Below are 18,571 nucleotides of genomic sequence, written 5' to 3'. Positions count from 1 at the left end.
CTCTGTCTTTAAAGCCTAATAGTGCCACTCTTTATGAATTTATGGAGATAATTTCATTCAAACTGCCACAGTCAGCTTTTAACTCATTACATTTTGCTCTTATTCTGTGTTATTGAATAATTATCTGCAAATCAGAAAGATTTGACCTCTAGCTTTATCCAAATCTCTTTTTTAATTTTAATTTTATGTGTATGGGTGTTTTGCCTGCATGTTTGTTTGTGTGCCATGTGTGTGCCTGGTACCCACAGAGGACAGAAGAAGGCATTGAATCCCCTGAAGCTAGAGTTAAGAATGGTTGTTAGCTACCATGTAGGTGCTTGAAATTGAACCTAGGTCCTCTGGAAGTGCCCTTAAGCTCTAGGCTATCTCTGTAGCTTCCCAAATCCCTTCTGATACCAAGGATGAATCTGTTCATTGTACAGCATGGCCATTCCCCTAGACCCAGCCTTCAAAAGAGACTTAAGCAAATGCAGAATGTGTAAGAGCTGCCTGTTCCTTCAGACCACCTGTTTGGCTGGGTCAAAGTGAGAAGCTTGAGCTTCATCTACTCATCTGTTATCTGCCTATGTGTGGGACACTAACTCTGTACAACCAATATTAGGTATTAAAAAGAAAGGAACTGGGTTTTGGAGTGAGCTGAGTAGATTAAATCCCTTTGCATGCATCACAGATAGTTGTGGGCTTGTTCCTGGGGAAAGCATCAGGTGCTTTGGGGAAACAAGAGCTAAGTTAAAGCACATACTCTTTGAAGGATTTAGCTCTAGCTGTAAAACAAGCAATAAAATAAAATCAATGAAAACCATACATCAGTGTCAGGTAAAGGGGGTTGCAAAATCCATGAAAAAGCAACACATCCTACGAACTTAGATTTTAGTGTCAGTAGGCTTTTCACAAAGCCTCACGGGCCCACTGAGGCCCTCAGCATGGGCTTTGAAGGTGCTTCACTCTGGCCTTACTGTGGTTAATAGAAAAGCACCAGGAAAGCAGAAAGTACTCCTGCTCTTGACAATCTAAAATTCTTATTATTTTTAGAGAATAGTAACCATGCATTTGTGAAGTTCTTTGTCAGGGCAATTTAGTTAATAGCTATGTAAATGACTACTTATTTCTTCGTGTAGGTGGATTGCTCCATGTACACTTTCTGAGAAAGAATGTAAGTGCTAAAAACTGTTGGCTCTGCAGATAGGAGTAAGGAGAAGTGAAGGCTGTCTGTACCTTTGCTATTAAGTGTTGGGATGAGACAGAGAAAATAGCCTATAGTAGTCTGCTCAGTTTACTGAGTTGGATTTCTAACTCACATGCAACTCTCCAGCTACGTAGTGTGGGGAAACTGAAGTGAATCATAGTACAAGGTTGTCTCTGTTGGGTTTTGCTCACAAAAAAGTCATCATAAACCCAGCTAGAGTGGCATGGGAGGGTGCTGCAGTTCATATTACAGCCATAAGTTCTGCATGGAGACAGCACCTATAAAACATGTAAGGGCACTTTACAGGGTTATCATTTTTCCAGCATAAAAGCAGGCAGTGTCAAAGCTCTTCTGGTTCTAGCTGCCTCCTGTGAGTGAACAGCAAGACAGCTTTTCTCCTCACAGAGGAGGGTGTTTAAGCTTGGGCTCGGGGAAGTCATCAGTGCCCCATTATAAATGCCTGCCTGGTGGATGCTCTTCCTCCCCCTTCCTTCTCTTCCTCCTTTGAGTTCATCCTACCCATCTGTGCTTTAATCCTCATATTTTCCTTCTTGAAATGTCCTCAGATTCCCAGCTGTCACACCAATTGCATTCAAATTCTTGGTGATGGATCCTCAGCTTCCCACCAGCTTGTCCTCCTAGCCTCTCCTACCTACCTACTTTTGACTCCTACCAGCGTCACTTCACTTTTCCCTCATCAGAGTAGCAAAGAAACTTGCTGTATTTGTTTCTTCCTGGGGGACCAACTCATCCAGTTCCCCATCCCAGCAGCCAGCTCCTCCTGGTGCATAAATCCAGTCTCCTATCACCATCTCTGCAGGACTGTTATAATGTCTGTGTTTTGGTCAGCGAGCCCTTTCTCAGCCATGCTACAGCCATTGAGAACAGAGATGGTAGCTGTGGCTGGACAGCCCTGCAGGCACTGCACACTATAAAATGTTCTTTCCTTTGTTTGCTCTTACATCTTCTTTCTTTTCCTCCAGGTGCAGAGTGAAGACAGTGTCCTTCTGTTTGTTATTGCCTGGACAATCACAGAAATTATCCGTTACTCCTTTTACACATTCAGTCTATTAAACCATTTGCCTTACATCATCAAATGGGCCAGGTAAAGAAATACATACAGCAAAGACTTAACTTTGAAGGCATCTATCACAGTATTTGCCTCTTATTGCCTGAATATTGATTGCCTCCAGCTTCCCCAAACTACAATTGAATGAGATGAAGGGATTTCACCAGAAGGGTCTTGACTTTGATCTCTAGAAACACTGTTCTCAAGTCTTAGATTACTTTTATTTAAATCAGTTTTCAGTTGTTATTTAATGGAGACTTAATATCTTTTTTTTTCCTTATTCAGTTAGCTGGTGAACTGGTCCTGTTATGGTAATTTCTAGCCCATAGCTATATCTCCTAGTCTTGTTTTGTAAGATCATTTTTACTTAATGACAAACATTACATGGTTCTCTCAACTTATGAGTTTTATTTGGCTTCAATCATTTTTACCAGTAATATTCAGTTAAGACTTCAGACATGATGGCCCACCCCTTTGTAATCCCAGAACTGGGGAGGCTGAGGCAGGAGAATTGCCACAAGTTCTGGTCACAGAATGAGACTGTTGTCTAATAACAGTAACAAAATTCAGCTATGACTTGGGCAAAAGGCTGATGGCATATCTGTTTATCCAGTTGTGATTATGTGCATGAAGGACTTGAGGATGAGGAGGACACAGAAAAAAGCTCCAAACTCACTTTGGAGCGGACTCATCATTTCCTGGAAGGAAAACAGCTGTTGATAGACAGTCTATGAGCTCAGTGATTACATTAGGAACAGCATCCATTTCCAACATTTCAGGTGTATGAGCCTCTTTGCTTTTATTATTATTATTTGAAATAAACTATATTCAGGAAAAAGAATAAGGAAAGCTAATAACTCCCAACCCACCTGCACTTTTGGAGAATTCTTTGGTTTATTTTTCTCTGTAGTCTATGGATGATTCTTTCCCACAACCCTGCCTAATGATGTAGGTTGGCAACAGGGAATATGGCTTCTTTCTCAGCAGATTCCTGTAGCTGGAAGTTTAATTCAGGTTAATCTTGAGCCAAAAACAGTCACAAGTTTCTTAGATCCAAGCTGACAGTTTCCACAGGAAACCTGATGCCCCAGAATAGTTTACGCCCATCCTTTGTTAATAGTACCTGCCCTCTGAATTATTTTTGTTTGTTTAATGTGCATGAATGTTTTGCCTGGAAGCCTTTATGTGTGCCACATTTATGTCAGATGCCTGCAGATGTCAGGGAGGGTTTGGGGTCTCTTGGAACTGGGATTATAGATGGCTATGAGCCACCATGTGGGTGCTAGGAACTGAATCCTGGTCCTCTATAAGAGCAGCAAGTCCTCTTAACCACTGAGCCATCTCTCCAGCTCCTCTGAATTCTTTTAAAAGAGATAAAACTTTTTAAAGTGAAAATAATTGTGTGAACCTCTCATGCAGCAGTAATTATAATTGTGTGGGTTTATTTGTAAAATTCAAAGCCATTAGGAATTTTTTAATGTTAGAATTAGTCAAGATTCTATTTTCACAGTAGCATGTACAGGCGTTTGGGAAATAACAGTGTAATGTATTGTTTTCTTTAGTTCACATGCAGCTTGGTGTGCTCTAGGAATTCTTGAGTAGCTGTTCCATCTCCTTCCTCTCCACTCCAATGGGAAGGCCTTCTTTGTGGTCTAAGGCCCTGCACTACCTTGGTTGTGGCCTAAGGCCCTGCTCTGCCTTCGCTGTTCTAAAGAAGCTGAGTTTTGAGTCTGGCTGAGCACATTCACTTTGTTAGAACATTTAGAAACATGTACCTACAGTGGGCCCTTGTTCAAATTGGCTTGTAAAGGCTGAATATAGACAGGCGATCAGGAAATGCAGAGACAATAGTTTTTTGAGAAGATGGTGCTTCTAAACATGGCTTTGAGTGGCACAGTGAGGGTTTTATTTTGTTTCAGGTACACACTTTTCATCGTTCTGTACCCAATGGGAGTGACAGGAGAACTGCTCACAATATATGCCGCCCTGCCCTTTGTCCGACAGGCTGGCCTGTACTCTATCAGCTTACCTAACAAATACAACTTCTCCTTTGACTACTATACATTCCTGATTCTGGTAATGATCTCCTACATTCCACGTAAGTATAGTTATGTCTAAAAGTCAGCTCTGTGGAAACTATTGTTACATCTTTGCTTGTCTTTGCTGTATATCTAATATGTATATCTCATTGATGGGAACACTTTGGTCTTTATTGACCACTATCAGAAGGAATTTTCCCTGGTAATGATTGAATAAAGATGAACCCTTCTCAGTGTGTAGATTTGAAACACTGAAGAGGAGGCTAGGTCAACCCTGTATTAGGAGAGTACTGAGGAGAAAACAAAATACTACTGAAGGCTTTACCTTGGCATTATTCTCCTGTCTCTTGAGAATTGCTTTATTATGGTCTGTGAAAAACATTGTAAAAAGATTTTTGCATTGCTCACTAAATCAAAATAGACAACTTTACTTCATTTTAAGAGATCAGTAGTTGACTAGAAGAAACAACAAAATAAAAACAAACGTAGCATTTTTCTACATTTCTCGTTTTCTAGTTGAGTACAAAACCCTCAGAATAGGACACAGTGTTCCCATCAGTGTAGTTTCCAGTTATTCTAATAGAGCCTCTGATGGCTTAAATGTAGGGAAAATCAAGTACCTCTGAGGACACATGGGCAGAACAGAAAGGGCGCGTTGATGGTGCTAATGGTGAGGCATGTGTCTTTTTCTCAGGTTCTGCTCAGTTGTAACTCCTCTGCTAGATTTCTGTGTTCCAAAAGGATCTTGTTAGACTCCAGCACAACCCAAGCTAATGCATCATCTCATTTAGTTCTACTGTAGCCACTGTAACTCTGACTCTCCCCTAAACCCTTCTAAGTTCAAACAGGAATAGATTTGATTTCTTTAGCCTCCAGCATTATCTTAGTGAGTCACCATAACCATTATAGATGACATGTTTGTGTCCCTCCATGGAAAATTGCATTTTATGCATTGTGAATGGGGGGGGGGGCCCATCCAGATTTCATCTGAACATTTGTCTTAAAGAAATTCTTGGACACAGTAGTCCTGCTTCATGACTCAGTTTCTACTCTATCCATTACCAAACCCTCCCCTTTAGTGCTGGATGCCTGGCAGCTAACAGTTCTCTTCGCATGGGAAAGGTGCTGGATGGTGAAACAAAAGGCAAATCTGAAAGAGTAAAAATGGGCATTACACAAATGCATGGTTTTTCACCTTTCAAGGTTTGCTTCCTGGAGCTTCATTTTTTCAGTCCCAAAGCAGCAAAGCACAGCAGTGGTTTTACTACTCTCAGAATAGCAACCCCGTGGGCACCTCAGTGTTTGTTTCTATTCTGATAAGCAGGAGATATGTCCTACACAGTGTGACTAGAGAGGGCAGGGAAGGCGGCATGGACTCACACCTCTACAAGGTGATCCAGGGTCCAACCTTGGGGTTCCTGCCACAGTTCCACTGCTGACAAGGCCTTCATTCCAGGAGCAGTTCCCAAGGCAGTCTTGCCAAGCCTTCCTGATGCCCTCTTGCTGGACTATCAGGTCAGGCATGTGCAGTCTTTTGTGACACTGGTGCCCCTGGTGGAAAATACAGCCAGCACTGCGGAGTTTTCCATCTTGGCCTTCAGAGAGAGGGGAGCAAGCACAGGTCTAAGGGCAGAATGCTGCTGTCATTCTCTTCCAAGGGGTGGGATACTGGAGATAAGCACAGGCCCTTAGGCACATACTCTGCCACTAGCCTGGATCTGCAGCCTGAAATCCTGATTTTTTTTCACTTATATGCTTATTATTTATTAGGAGAGCACGGTATACACATGCCACAGCACACATGTAGAAGTCAGAGGACAACTTTAAAGAGTCATTTCTTGATTTCCATATGGTCCAGAGATCAAAGTCATGTTGTCAGGCTTGCTTAGCAAACACCTTTATCTACTAAGTCATCAAGATTTAGTTTTAGTTTTGGGTGGGGCATATGTATATGCATATAAATCCTTAAGGAGGCCAGAGGCATCAGATCCTCTTAAGCTAGAATTAGTTAAAGGTGGTTTTAGCTGTCCCCCTTGGGTTCCGGGAACCAGACTGGTACTCTGCAAGAGAAATGTATGGTTTTTATAGCTGACCCATCTCTCCAGCCACGGAGCTCTGCTTTCTTATCCTTGGTTCTTTCCTCTGCCTTTCTGCTCTCCAGTTCAGAACCTATAGAAGATGGTAGATTTTTCAGTTACCTGTTCAGGTTAATATTTTCTTCAAGGTTTTCATCAGCATGACTGGATGTAGTTAAATAGCCATGTGTCAGGAATTGTTTATCCTGATCACAATGGTCATTCTGATAGAGACAGTATTAGTGCTTTGGCTGCCACAAAGTCACCACTGGAACTAGAAGACAGCCCATGAGCATTCAGTGTCCAGCATCCTTCTCTCTACTTAGAGCACTAGGCATCTCTGTCAATTGTAATAGAATGGAAAGGGCCACATCTGGGCCAGCAAGATGTCTCTAGGTAAAGTGCCAAGCCTAGTAACCTCAATGCCATTTCTGGAACCCACACAGTAGAGATGATGTCTACAAGTTGTCCTTTGACCTCCACACATGTACCATAGCATGTACCGTGCACAAACACAATAAATGTTTTTTTTTTTAATTCTAAATTTAGACAAAGCCAAATCTGTCCTGTTTCTGTAGTGTGACCCTGCTGATAACCTAAAGCTTTTTCCCATGGGACTGAAGGAACATATGACCATCTTCTGCTTTTACTACCAGTGAGGGGCTTAGTGAATACCCTCTAGTACTACCCTCTGAAGTAGCCCTGGGGCATTGCCACCCCCTATGAGTAATGCAGTCACAAATGTAGCCAGGAAGGCCCTAGGCATGCTCAGCTCAGAGTCCCTTCCCTAAGGGAAAGTTAGGGATGTGGCTGGCCCAGCATTTTTAAATGATTACAATTAGCACTCCCTTTGGCTTACTTATATCCTTACTTCCAGTTTTTAGATTATAGAGCTTGTCAAATTTTCTCGCTTTTGTACCAAAATAGTTCTGTCACTGTTGACTTCTTTGTATAAGCTGAGCCTTTTCTGTGAATGACTTCCTCCCTGAAAACAGCAAATGGGGTAGAACCTGGCTGGGACCTGGTGGCCACGCCACTGATGCCTCCTGATGTCTTGAAGTTCTTTGAGAGGGGCATTTTAAATTTGATCAACTTGAAGCCAGGCATAGCAGTGCATGCCTTTAACCTCAGCACTTGGGAGACAGAGGCAGGCACTCTGGTTTACATAGTGAGGTTCAGGACAGCCAGGACTACAGAGAGACTTTTGTTAAAAAAATGAAAAGTAAGAAATAAACTGTCCCAGGAGAGTTGGCAATAGTAGAAGCCCCCTCCCCACAAATACAGGCTACTGTCTGAAAAACAGAGATGGGGCCACTGAGAAAGGAAGGGAAGGGTGAGGTTCTCACAGTGTTTATGTGGTAACTGAATGTCCCTGTTTGCAGTAGCCATGTAAAGGCCAGGTGGCTCAGTTAGCTTCTCCACTGAGAATGTGTGATAAACAGGTGTTAGTTAGGGATATTTTGGCATCCCTGGTTTCATGTGATAAATGCCAGTAACTCCAGCCCCCTTGCCAAATATTCTCTAGGGAGGCAGTCCTAGAACCAACACCAAGGACTGAAGACTTCCCAGTACTTGATGCCCAAGATACTGGCTTCCCTTCTGTAATGGCTTTTTCTACACCCCAACCCTGCTTTGCATGTTTTAAGTCAAAGATTGTTACTTTCCTTTCTCTCCTCATTCTGCCAATCCTAGAACAGCCTTTCTCAGGACATGCCCTGAGGTGATAGCTATCACCCCCATCCCAGAACCTGATCTCAGGTTCCCTGTGAGCCCCTAGGCACTTTGTTTACCTTCACTGGAGCTGTTTACCATATTTCATCTTCATCGCTGTCTCTCTCTGGAGATTCTGAAATTAACTAGAATAAGTGTGAAAGTTAGTGGAGTGTCAACAGGGTTGGGTCCATTACTCAGTGGTAGAAACCTGCCTCACCTGCGTTATATTGTTTTAATCTCCAGCACAGATAATGATAACTCTGTTTGGTGGCCTGTGGCACCTTGACTGTTCAGCTGAAGCAGGAGACTCTCCATGTTGTCCTTCCCTCTTCAGGCCTGTTTTATTACTGCCATTGGTCATTGGATGAAAGGCAGTCACCATCTGGAGCCTGCGCTGGGAGTGAACGGGGTTTTCGAAGGCTCCCTGACTCACTGCTCTTTCCTTGTCTTCCAGTTTTCCCCCAGCTGTACTTCCACATGATACACCAGAGAAGGAAGGTCCTTTCTCACACTGAAGAACACAAGAAGTTTGACTAGCTCTCCACACCACTACCCCAAACCAAACTTTTCCATGATCAAAAAATGCTGCAGACTTTTTGAGTTCCGAGAACATTTCATAGAAAATAAGTAAGAACTATTTTTAAAATATTAAAAACAAAATCAAAATCAAAATCCGGTGTCACATGGGCCTGGGATTTTATAAAAAATAAAAATAAAGATAAAAATGAAAAGAGCTGTTCACTAAAGCATCCTAGCTGGTCCTTTGAGCATGCTTGAATCAGAAGTTCCCATATCTATGATGGCTAGAAGGGGCTGGCACTTTATCTCCTCCATGTCCTTCGTGTATCTGACAAATAAAGACCTGTAACACGAAGTTCTTGAGAGTTACAGTCTGAGTAATGACATTGCACCAACTTGGGGTAAAAGTTATGTTGCAGTCTGCAGTGTGTTTAGCATTTCCTTCTCAAAGTGCTTGACTGCATGCTGGAAATTCTTTGTAATTTTGAAGCAGCAATTTGTCCTCTGGAATGCTCTGAAGTTCTGGCTAGGACCCAGCCCCTTATATCTAGTGAATGAGTTACAAGATGTATATGCCTGTGAAGCTTTGGGTAGTGCCTGTAACCAGAAAACCACTAAAAGCCTTTCATTTGTTTTCAATTGAGTCATTACTGCCTGCCACTAAGAACTATGCTTGAATTTAGGAAGTCTGTGTATACTGTAGAGACCCTTACCTGGAACTTAGCTTCTGTCAGATTCTAACAAGCCATGGTGTGAAGGGGAGGCTTCAACATACTTAGCTCAGAGCACAGATGTATATTGGCCCAGAGCTGTTCTCGTTGACAGATGCAAAGTCCATCTCATTGCACAGGAGGAGGACATCTGTAATTAAAGACACTTGGAAGGTGTTGCTTTACCACCATACTCCAGAACAGCATCCAGAAATAGATTTATATACTTACTTTTTATTTTAATTTTTTACTCTTCTGTTTGGATACTTTTCCTGATTGTGGTCCTGTGTTAACTCCCACCAAGTTGTAAGTTCAGTGACAACACATGCTCTAGGATGCTAAAAGCAGTATCATCCCCACATGTCAGAGCAGCCACCAGCTGGCTTGTGACTGTGGACATCGCCTAATAGTGTCTCCACTGCATTTAACTGCATAACCATCTACTTAAGTCCCTTTAGGAAAGGTTTGAAGGAGACAGGCAAAATACGAGTTACTGCCCTGCCCACTGCTCCTCACGGAGCACTCTGCAAACTCCGCTTTTAAAAATAGAAAGCAAGGGTTCTGATAAAAATGCCAGGCCCAAGTTTAGATGTGCACTTGACTTTAAAAAGCACATAAATAGAATCACTTCCCTTGTTTTCTTTTTTCTTTGTTTATCTTTAAGACTTTTAAAATCTTGCCATTGTCATTTAGAATATAATTGCTCCAACCAGAAAAATATAATGAAAACTACATTTTCAAGCCTGTGTTTTCATAGGAGCTAGAAAAGCTAATGCAGGCAGGTGTGTAATAAGTTATTGTCAAAGGGAACATTAGAATTCTGCCTTGAGTCAGCTCTCTTGACTTGGCTGTGTTGAAATCAGATCTATTCTGGTATTTGATAGGCAAATATGTGAGAAAGGTTTTCTTCAGCTTTTTATTCCCCCAAACTGTACTTCTGTAAAACAGTCATTGGGTTTTATCGGCCTTGTTACAGTATCTGACTGAGATTGTTACAGTTGTGTTGGAATGGCTGCAGAAGGAGGTGTGAGGGCAGACCGTCCAGCCCAAGGACAGGGCTCCTCAGGCCTTCTGCATTGGCTCAACTGCATCAAACTGAACTTGGACGATGAGAGCATAATCACCAGTTTCCTTCAAATGGGTCTCAATCCAGTGTCTCCTGGACATGAGCACTGAAGGCACATACAGCAGATGAGTGAAGGTGTCTGTCAGTCACCTCTCTTGGCAACTAGGTTTTAGGGTTTTTTTTTCCTTTTTCATCCCTAACGTGAATTAATTTCTCCTTTGAGATAATCATGTTCTTTTATAAATTGAGGATATCCAGCCTCCCCAAGTCTCACGTCTAATAGTGAGGTGTGAACGAGCAAGGTGCTTCTCTGTGGGTACTTTGTCAGACTTAGAGACATCATCTTCCCCACACCCACTTGACTGCCTCAGATCTCCCCAAGGGGCCCTCTTGAAGGATGGGTTCTTTGAGGTGCACAGCAGTGCTCTGTAGACTGTGGTGTTAATCTCCTGAGGTTAGGATCACTCATTGCACGTGTCTTCGCCATAATCAAAGACTCCATGGAGTTAGTCATGGAATAAAGCGCTGCCCTGGACGGAAAAGCCCCTCTAAAAGCAAACTGAGCAAGAGGACGGTGTGACTGATGCCAGGCGCAAGAGGCAGATGAGGGATCAATCGTGCTGCTGCTGCTCACCCGGGCTGGCTTTTCATTTCTAATAAAAGCCTGATGTTTCTGTGTCCAACCTGAAAATCACAGTCAGTTCTGAGTTTCAGAAAAATTATAAAACATCAAAGTCAGCACATACTGCTCCTTTGAAATGTGGGTAAAAAATTATACAACCATATATATATACATATATATATAACCATTTTTGTATTTTTTCTATGTTGTGAAAACCAAAATTGTAATTTTATAAGTCTTTGATTCACTAAAATTATATAATTTAAATGTATTTTTTGTATATTTAGAAATAAGGAGCTCAAAGACTATGCTTAACTTTCTATGCATGCATTTGAAAGCTGTTTTTATCTGATGTTAATGTAAGTTATACTCATAAAACACTGATCTGCGTTGCATTCAAAATAAACTGGTGTGTGCTCTGCCTGGGTCTGATCTGGGGCCATGTTGCAAGAATGTGGAAACTCCCATTCCATTATGGACTCCAGCTTGTTCTTTGATGATTTTCAAATCTGTTTCTGATATTACCACTTCTGTACTTACAGGAAAAATAGACTTTATTAAGATGTGTCTCTGCCAGTTAGTCTTCGAGCTCACCAAGGCAGGCTGCCAGCAGACTGCACAAGCGTGTGGGTAACCCCTCTAAGGTACCAGGGAACCTAAAGCATTAATCAGCAAACAGGGAGTATCCTTTGTCCTAGAATGATGTTTTTGTTTTATTTGGGGGAATTTTCTTAGGGTCATTTTCCTAGTAGCTTTCTAATGTTAAGCTGAGCCCCCATTCAGCAAATAACTGTTTCCCAGCAGTGTTCCTCTTCTATGAAAACTAGAGGGGGAAGTTCAAGTACCTCACCCTGAAAGTGGCTCTAATTCCAGAACATTCCTGGGAGTTTTTTGCATGGTCCAAGTGTTGGAGGGACCTTAGTTAGGATGCTCTCCCACTCTGGATCCGCAGTTTCTTTCCCTAGAAAGGTCTCCATCGGCTCATCAAGTCCCCTGGGTGCTTTCTTTCCTGTGCTCGCAGTAATACCTTGCTCCGATCCAAATCTGCAGTGTTTCTCAAAGTTAATCACTGTCATTGTCCAGGAGTGTAGTGGTGTCCCAAAGGAGAGCATCTGCTCACTGTCAGCACAGCAGTCTGAGTGCCCCTCTGGTGCAGGGTCTTGTGTTTCTCACTTATGAAAAGGGAATCAGATGGTGGGAAAGTCAGTCGTCCTTGACAGTCAGTAATGATGAGAACTGGGTCTTTCTGATTGTCATTGTCTACTTTGTGGCAATTATGTATACTATGTTGACATAAGCTTTAGCCTGGAAGAATTGCCTGGTATAATTAGGAAGCCTCCTGTTACACACAATGTTTCAAAAATGCTGCTGGGTTCTGTTCCTTTAACAAGAGTGAAAACTAGCATTGCAATTCATCATATTGTTTTTTTTTTTAAATCCAAGCCTTACAAATAGCCTGGCTCATTGTCAAACCATTTGGTGGTGAAGAAACTGTTGTAAGTAACTATAACCAAAAATAGCCATACCTATTAACATTCCCCTCCTTGCATCTAAGAGCCAGATCAGGGGAAAGCCATAAAGTACTTTTGTTTTTTAACCAATACTGTCTTTGAAAAAATGTGAGGGACTTCTTGTTTTTTTCCATTTAGAGTAACACCCATGGTGTTACATGGGCAAATCTCCATACCAAAAATAATCTTTCCCACAAAAGGCAAATTTGCTCCATGACTCCCATTGGATAACAAATCCAAAACAGCGAGAGGCTTTGTGTTGAAGCACCTAGTGTCCATTCTGTAAAGCACTTTTGTTTTCTGGGAGCTCCCTAATTGTAGAGCATAAACTCCTTCCCACTGCATCTTTCACATCTGTGTGGCGTGGCGCTGGGTGGGTAGAACCCAGATGCTCTGCAGTTGCAGCCTCGGCTGAAGTCTGGAACGCCATCTCCACCTCCGTGTTGTGGTGACCAGCCCTTCCCGCTGGGGGGCAGCACCTCACAGGCTATCTGGGCTTTGGGAGCATTGGAAGCATTGGAGAAGCAGCTTCAGCCCAAGGATAAGAAGGGCAAAAAGGCACACAGATGAAAATTAGTCACGCATCTATTGTCCATATAAAGCAAAGACAGGTTGAGAGCACATTCTGGAGGCGTGCAAAGAAAAAGCAGCTTGGGTGCATGCCTTGAGGGTTGGGTTTTCCCCTTGGTGTCCTCCTGTTTTGCACAGCTCAGAGCTTTAGGTGCTGGGACTGCAAGCAGGTGTCAGCACCGCTCTGCAGCAGAGCCTGCATGTGATTATCTGAAATGCCTCGGGAGGTCCTTTCCCACTCTTACTCTGTCTCTGGATATTTTTGGAGGGCAGTCTGGGCCATGAGAAAATGTCAGGCCACCTTATAAGGCAGTGTCTGGACCTGAGAATGCTGTCTGCAGCTTGCTGGGTACACTGTGGACTTGTGTTAACTCGACTCTTGAACTGTGGGTTTTCTCAGATTCCAAATACTCTGCCCATGCCATGAATTATTCTCTTTAAAAGGCTGAACCTCTTCCTTCAGAGAGCTGTTTAAACGGCCATCACAGTGAAGAGATCAAGCAGATAACCAGGGGCTCCTTCAACCAGATTGTGTCTGCTGTCCACCACGGTTCTGGGTGGCAGGAGTGTGGGTGGATATGTTGCCAGGGGGAGGGTGTCTGGTTTAAAACACTGAAACAAAATGAAAATTTTCTCCTGCTCAGCTTCCACTCTGTGAATGGATTTTTATCTCCAAGAGGGGGTGCTGTGCCAGACTTTCCAAACCTGTTTTTTCCCAATGCTCCCTGAACACACCTTGAAAATTATGACTGTTGGTGGCAGCTTTCCAAGGGATATCCACTTGTTCTTGGGAATGGTGGGAGCGGGGTTCAGCCAGAGATCTACGAAGCTTGCTGCTTTGGTTTCTAGGTGGATCGGGTTTTTAGATAAACCACTCTCATAAATAAGTGGATGCTTAGATTAATGACGCAGGTGTGCTCAGCCCCAGATGGAGTGTGGCAGTTGCTGTTTCCCAGTGGGTGTAAAAGGTGTCATTAGTGCCTGGGAATCTGTTACCAGTGCCCTAAGCCAAGCTTAGTTCCTTTGGTGCTCCCTGCCTGCCCAGTGCTTAAACTCCATTCTCCTTACATCCTTGACATATCCCTGATTTCACCTACTGGATGTGTTACTCACACCTGTAATCCCAAGTATTTAGGAGGCTGAAGCAGTGGATTCCTTTGATGAGTATAACCTGAACTATATATAGAAAGAGATGCTGCCAAAAAACAAATAAATAAAGCAGGGGGGGTGGACATCAGCAGGATTCTTTCCACTTTTGCTACCAAAATCCTAAACCTGTTTTGGGAACACACTTTCCCTCCTCTCAGCCTTTATGCAAGGCTCATCCCTCCACTATGCTGTAGACCTACTTACTCTGGACTCTTCCCTCCTTGGTGCCATTAGCACACCTTTTCTGACCTCTCCTGCTCTCTTCTCCTCCCATCCTGCCATGCTATGCTGCTGGCACGGTTCATTCAAGATTACTAATGTTCTCTGTGTTATGGATCCAGGGCACACACTTTAGTGGTCTTAGACTCTTGAGACCATGATACGGCATTGGAGTAGACCAGGAGGTTCGGCAATGCCCAGTGCTAGCCCAGAACTCTCAGTTCTCCATGAATTCTACCAAAAAATCCATGGAGAGTAAATAAAAAGTGTCATGGCTAATCCCTCCAGGGTGGAATTCCTCTAGGTTGAGAAAAGAGCCTCAAAACATTTCTTCCTACACAAGTGAGAAGTGGTCACTTAGACTAAGGAAATGGGTGTGACCTTCTAAACTCACCTCAAATGTCATCCCATTCTTCATCCCAGCACTAGCACTGCCAGGGAAAGACGCGGATGGAGCACCTGTGCCACTATGTCTGGGACCAAGCTGGCCTGTTCTGGTGGCAGGTAGGCCAGGAAGGACAGTAGTTTTCAAGGAGAGCTTGAGAGAGCACCCCCACTCTCACTACTTAAGCCTGGAGGAGTCCACAGAGATCACAGCCCAGTGCACCCACCTCTTAAGGCCCATCAGCTGTGCTCACTCCCAGTAGCAAATGTAGCTCCTCGTAATCTTGAGACTCCACATTAAGATCAGCATCCATCTTCCTTGGGGAGAAGCAAAGATGTACGGTGGGAGGATAAAGGAAATCTTCCCGGAGCCAGCATCCTCTCTTCCATCAGCAGCCATCTTGCAGATTGTTTCTCCTGCACTTCTGCACTAGGCCAGACTTGTTTTCTGCCTCTTTCCTAACTTGGTTTCTCACATACTTGGCGTGTCCCAAGAGCTCATGGTACTAGTTAATACCCACACTGGGCTGCCCTTAGACCCACCGAACTGGCAACACTGAAGCTTGAGGGACCATTTTTTGATAGCTCTTATGAGTGGTTTTACTTATAGGGGCATATGGAGAAATTTTGCTGTGTGTCTGTATCCACAGCATGCATGTGGAAGTCAGGACAACTGGGGTAATGATTTCTCTCCTTTCCCCATGTGGATTCTGGGGATGGAACTCAGGCTGTCATGATTGGCAGCAGATGCCTTTACCTGATAAGCCATCTCCCTGGCTCTCCTTGGAGATGTTTGGAAGAACACTGTAGGGTTCCTGGTTCTGTCCCAGCTTCCCTTCTCATTCTGACCCAAGGCTTTTGACCTGTGGGGCCAGAGCAGATCTGACCCATGGGCATGTTCAGTTGGACCCTCATTGTCTTTTTTTTAGTCAAATCAATTGCCAATATTTTAAAACTGAAAGATACAATGCAGTCTTCTAAAACAATAACAAAGGTGAGGCTTTGGGAGTTCACACTCCCCATCAGGTCTTGGTGACAACCAGGGAGGACTTCCCTGTTGGGTCTGCTGCTAGGGAAGGGAGCAAGCTCAGGCTCCAGTGCTGGCTCCTGCAGCTCACCCTGGCACTGCCCATCCGGGTCCTGGAGGCTCCTGGAGCAGATGCTAAGAGGAGGGGCAGATCTCCTCGGACTTTGGAGCTCCATCTGTGTACTGCTGACTATGACCTCCACCAGGAATCCGTACACCCAATTCACCCTTCCACACTGAAATGCCTCTCCTTCCCCAGCTCCCGACCACAAATCATCCTTCACAGTCCTCGGCCCCTGCCGTCTCCTGCCTCTGAATGACCTCAGTCCACCAACCACACAAGGCAGGCCCTGGAACCATCTTCTCCCGTTAGGTCTTTGCCCAGGCCCATTTACTCAGTTCTGCCATCCTGTTGATTTTAGCTCCTAGGGGTCCCACTGGTCTACCTGCTTCTCTCCTCTACTCACCCCTCCCCGACCCAAGCCGCCATAGACGCTGCAGGAGGCCTCATTGCTGCCACCCTGCTCCCCACGCTCACGCTATTCTCCACAGGGCTTCGTAAAAATGCAGACACACCCCGTAACTCTTGGTAATGAGGCGAAGTCCAGACACAAGCGGGAGCCTCCTTGACCTGCATCCACATCTGTCCCCAGCACCTCTGCTTCCTCCGTTCTGGACGCCTAGCAGTGTTCAGGTGCTAGGTTCTCATCTGGCCCTTGTTACCCCACAGTTGCTCCACTCGGGAGAGGTTTGCCCCCTCCCCACCTGGATCATTCTGTCCGATCTTCAGCCATAGGCATGGCCTTGTCTCCATGAAGTACCTACCCAGGTCCAAGACCAGTGCTGGCACTTCTCCTGGGCACCTCCACGGTGGCAAAGTTGCCGGAACCAAACATGAAACGAAAGACCAGTCTAATTTGAATATTAGATCAGCAGTGGGTGTTCTGCGAGGCTCCTGCAGGGCATCTGGCTTCTGAATTTCATGAGCATGCCTGTGTTCACATCCCTGACTTCGCTGCCATTTTCCACGCCTTTCTGTGCAGGCTGGGCCCCTTGACTGCAAACTCTTCCAGGCCTGTGTTGTACCAGCCTGCCACTGCAGTTTGGAAGCCCAGCAGGAGATGTAAAGATGTTTGGACTGAAATCTGGTTGTAGATTCTAGGCAAAAACACAAAAAGGTGGTGTGTTGGGATGGTGAGGGATGATGGGAGCAGGGTCTGAGCCCCAAAGCTCACTATTCTTTTCCTCCACTGTACTGCCTCCCTCCCGGTTCCTGGGGTGAAGGGGTTAGCTTCATTCCAGAGGAATGGCACAGGAAGCCTGTCAGAGGTTCTGAGCCTAGTGCAGTGACTTGTTCTATCATTTTAGCCCAGGAGTTCAACGGCCTGGCCATATAGTGAAATGTTGTCTTGGAAAAATAAAGAAGGCAGCAGAGAGCACAGGCTGCTCTTGATGAGAACTCGGGTTTGGTTTGGTTCCCAGAACCCACACTGCAGCTTACAACCTAATGTAACTCCAATCTCAGGAGACCCAGTGTCCTCTTCTGGCCTCTGCTAGCACCAAGCACACATGTGGTACCCACACATACATGCAGACAAACACTCAGATAAAAATATTTAGAAAAGAGGCTGGATTGGTGGCTCTGGTAAAGTGCTTGTACAAGCGTAGTGACCTGAGCTCAGTCCCCAGCACCCACTTTTTAAAAAACTTTAAAAAGAAACCTAAATACAGTGGTGCTCCCCTGTAATCCCAGCACTGGGGAGGCAGAGACAAGGCTAGTAGGGCTCACTGGCCAGTGAGTCTAACTGAATCAGAGATAGCTCCAGGCTCAATAAAAGACTCTATCAAACACATACACACACACACACACACACACACACACACACACACACACCCCTGATGTCAACCTCTGGCTATTATACATGTGCATACCACACACAAGTACATACAAAATAAAGTAGAATATGAAAATAAGCTCATGAAAACTGGCTGCCGAGAGACTTGCACTGACTCCCCTACCCTTGGAACACCCGGCAGTGAGCCCTAGAGAAGAACAGTGAGTGCCTTGGAAGATGCAGAGCCTGAGAAGGTGCCGCCTCCTGGATCCTGGGCTACAGCGCCCTGCATGGCTGCCTTCGAGCTGAGCCCGAAGCTTTTCTCAGGCTTGGCTGGTTCCTCAGGCACTCCATTAGCAAGGCTGCTAGCAGCTGGGATCTCCCACGGGATTCCCGGAGGCCTAGGGTCACTTCTCTGCAGCACCCCAGAAGAAGCGCCTGTCCCCAGGGCTGGGTCCAGCCAAGCAGAATGACCAGGGGTACACAGGTATGTGCCCACAGGGGATCTCATAGCACTGTGGAAGCATGTTTCTTTGGTATGTTTCTGTGTCTCAACAGTTAGGTTCCAAACGCATCTCTGCCTCCTAGCAAAGTATGGGTGGGCATGATTTGCCAGTGGCTTGTACATTTCACCTCATAGACAAAAGAGACAGGAGTCCCATTTACTCCGCGGAAGGCTGTCACTGCTTCCCAAGCCCCTAGAGCCCACCTCTGACCTAAAGGAACTGTGACATCAGAGCTGGAAGGTGCCTCAGCCTGCTGCGTCACCTCAGCCTGCTCCATCACCTCCAGCTTCTGCTTACAGAGATGGAAATGGTGCCAGGGAGGGAGAAGGGTGTGGCTGACTAATGACAGAACTGCTACCACTCTCCACCCT

General features: G+C 44.8%; 1 protein-coding gene across 1 annotated transcript in view; it reads left to right on the top strand.

Annotated features, from left to right (window-relative positions):
• Hacd2 (3-hydroxyacyl-CoA dehydratase 2) overlaps positions 1 to 11,420 on the top strand; it is an 88,444-nt gene extending 77,024 nt beyond the window's left edge. Inside the window, exons 5-7 of the mRNA XM_005071527.4 lie at positions 2,170 to 2,291; positions 4,175 to 4,353; positions 8,537 to 11,420. Coding sequence (XP_005071584.1) covers positions 2,170 to 2,291; positions 4,175 to 4,353; positions 8,537 to 8,619 — 384 coding nt within the window. The 3' untranslated portion in view covers positions 8,620 to 11,420. The remainder of the gene's footprint in view (positions 1 to 2,169; positions 2,292 to 4,174; positions 4,354 to 8,536) is intronic.
• The last annotated feature ends 7,151 nt before the right edge of the window (positions 11,421 to 18,571 follow it).

Source organism: Mesocricetus auratus, unplaced genomic scaffold (assembly GCF_017639785.1).
Source record: "Mesocricetus auratus isolate SY011 unplaced genomic scaffold, BCM_Maur_2.0 Super-Scaffold_100008, whole genome shotgun sequence".
In the NCBI taxonomy this organism is placed as follows: domain Eukaryota; kingdom Metazoa; phylum Chordata; class Mammalia; order Rodentia; family Cricetidae; genus Mesocricetus; species Mesocricetus auratus.
This window is presented reverse-complemented; position numbering and strand designations above follow the sequence as displayed.